At 44.2% G+C, this 2500-nt stretch overlaps 1 protein-coding gene across 2 annotated transcripts in view; it reads right to left on the minus strand.

The window, feature by feature from the left end:
• LOC143136455 (plexin-B2-like) overlaps window positions 1–2500 on the minus strand; it is a 173123-nt gene that overhangs the window by 41603 nt on the left and 129020 nt on the right. For both annotated transcript variants that reach the window (XM_076297176.1, XM_076297175.1), the window contains exons 9-12: window positions 2386–2500; window positions 2024–2144; window positions 1716–1827; window positions 1–101 (exon numbers count right to left, since the gene is read on the minus strand). The exon at window positions 1–101 is cut by the window's left edge and continues 1 nt beyond it; the exon at window positions 2386–2500 is cut by the window's right edge and continues 39 nt beyond it. In XM_076297176.1, coding sequence (XP_076153291.1) covers window positions 1–101; window positions 1716–1827; window positions 2024–2144; window positions 2386–2500 — 449 coding nt within the window. The remainder of the gene's footprint in view (window positions 102–1715; window positions 1828–2023; window positions 2145–2385) is intronic.

The following is a 2500-nucleotide window of genomic DNA, read 5'->3' on the forward strand; positions in this document are numbered from 1 at the left end:
TGGTAGACAGCCAGGTTCTTGCCCTGGAATGTGATGGGAGTCTTGAATCCCACAGGGATGAGCAAGGGCTGTGGGTTCTCAAACTGAGGGCAGCTCTCTCCCTGTGAACGACAAAGAAGGATCATTACCTGTTATCGCTAGTGCAAAGATCAGTCTCATCTCACATGTTATCGCTAGTGCAAAGATCAGTCTTATCTCACATGCTATCGCTAATGCAAATATCTGTCTTATCTGCTATCACTACTGCAAAGATCAGTCTTATCTCACATGCTATCGCTAATGCGGCTGCCAAGATCAGTCTTATCTCACATCATGCTATCGCTAATGCAAAGATCGGTCTTATCTCACATGCTATCGCTAGTGCAAAGATCAGTCTTATCTCACATGCTATTGCTAATGCAAAGATCAGTCTTATCTCATATGCTATCGCTAGTGCAAAGATCTGTCTTATCTGCTATCGCTAGTGCAAAGATCAGTCCCTAACCCTAGTGCCAGCTAAGTGATGGCTCAACTTGTGAACCCTCTCAGAAGAATCGGTTTGATTCTAGAGAGCAGAGATGGGAGACCTGGCTTCAGAGAGCAAAGGTCCTGCCACATATTTGCTTCAAAGGGTCTTTCACACCAGGAAGGATTACAAAAACATTCCTATGTACTGCTCTAGCTAATATGAATGACAACATCCACATGCTATGCTATTCTATGATGATAACGACATAAGATGTTGTTGGGGATTACTTCTGGGGCAGCCATGGCCTACTGGTTAGGGCTTCGGACTTGTAACTGGAGGGCCCGACCCCGACCAGTAGGAACGGCTGAAGTGCCCTTGAGCAAGGCACCTAACCCCTCACTGCTCCCCGAGCGCCGCTGTACTGTAGCAGGCAGCTCACTGCATTCACCTCACTGTGTGTTCACTCTGTGCTGAGTGTGTTTCACTAATTCACGGATTTAAATGTAGAGACCAAATTTCCCTCACTGGATCAAAAGAGTATACTTATACTATACTTCAAAAGAGTATATACTTATACTATACTTTCAGACTGATTTTAAAAACAATGAAAAACTGACAGGCAATCTGAATCCATTCATTTTTAGTTTCAAATGAGAGACTTTCTTAAATTGTTGGTCAATGTGGACCCTCACACTGTTACGGTTATCTTCAAAGTTATCCTTCCTGGTGTGGACTGCTCTTAAGAGTGAAAAGAGGGATTACCAAACCACCAAGCACAGTCAGAGAGATGTGAGAGTGTGTGAGTGAGGGAGGGAGTGAGTGAGAGAGAGAAAGAATGAAATATATGTTTTGCAGCTGTAGCAGGAAGGGCCAGAGACGTAATGCTTTTTGGTTGGTCTCCCAGTTCAGATTCCAGGTACTGCTACTATGCAGTTTTGCATGCCCAGAATAAGATAACACTTCCACAGGAATTCTTAGAACACTGCAAAACGTCTCTCTGAGGCCAAAGAAACAGTTCAGGTTCATTCCTGAGCAGAATACTCATTCAGCTCATAGTTGTTATGGTCAATGCCAGATGCCTATGCATGATAGAATGGGCAGAAAGTAGATTAAACATTTTTGAAACATTGAATTCAATCCAATTTGTCTTTTTTGCTATTGTGGAGAGCAGAGGGTAGAGCCAGTGAAATTAGGCTACTCTATGGGTCAACGCCATTTTGACCATTTGGCCATCTTTTGAAATACCTCGGCCTTCAGATACTCTTACCTCCTTGTGTTTGATGATGTGAGAGCCACCTGCAGAAATGTCGCTGTCACTGCAGGTGTGGTCCATGGTGTTCCACTGACAACCCCACTGACTGTTGACACATGCTCTGCACCTGTGGAGCAACCAATCAGGTAGCAGTTAGAGATGTGAGCAGCCAATCTCAGGAGTGGGGGAGGGGCAATGTATAGTTTGGCATCAGAAAAATTTGTGTTTTTGTGTATGTGTGCGTGCGCATGTGTGTGTGTGTGTGTACAGTATGTGTGTGTGTGTGTATGTGTGTATGTTGATGCTTATCTGGGAGTACTCACGGTGTGTTTTCTGAGTTCTTCACTACAGCGGCACAGTTGTAGAACTGGAACTCACTGACCGCCACCTCCACCTTACGGCCATTCCGATCCAACAGGATCCTCACCGGTACAGCCACATAATCTACACACACACAAACACACAGACACACACACATCAATTTGAGGATTATTTACATTCATATATGTTTATAGTTAGTAGATTTAAACTAAGTGACTTAGTGATACAGGTATAAGTGATACAGGTATACTTATGTGTATTAGTGTTTGTATCAGTGAATTGTGTGTGTGTGTGTGTGTGTGTGTGTGTTTATGTGTGTGTGTGTGTGTGTGTGTGTGTGTGTGTGTGTGTGTTTGTGTCTCACCTTGATTCTCAGGTGTGGGACTGATCGAGTTCACCTCTGGCAGGCTACAGGTGACCACTGTCCTATTGACATCAGCAGTCTTCTCCAGCGACCCAAACATGCAGGTCGGATGATA

The sequence above is a fragment of the Alosa pseudoharengus genome, unplaced genomic scaffold (assembly GCF_046254945.1).
Source record: "Alosa pseudoharengus isolate Yale_2024_CS ecotype anadromous, Long Island Sound unplaced genomic scaffold, YU_APseudo_1.1 YU_APseudo_1.1_scf_20, whole genome shotgun sequence".
Taxonomy (NCBI): Eukaryota; Metazoa; Chordata; class Actinopteri; order Clupeiformes; family Clupeidae; genus Alosa; species Alosa pseudoharengus.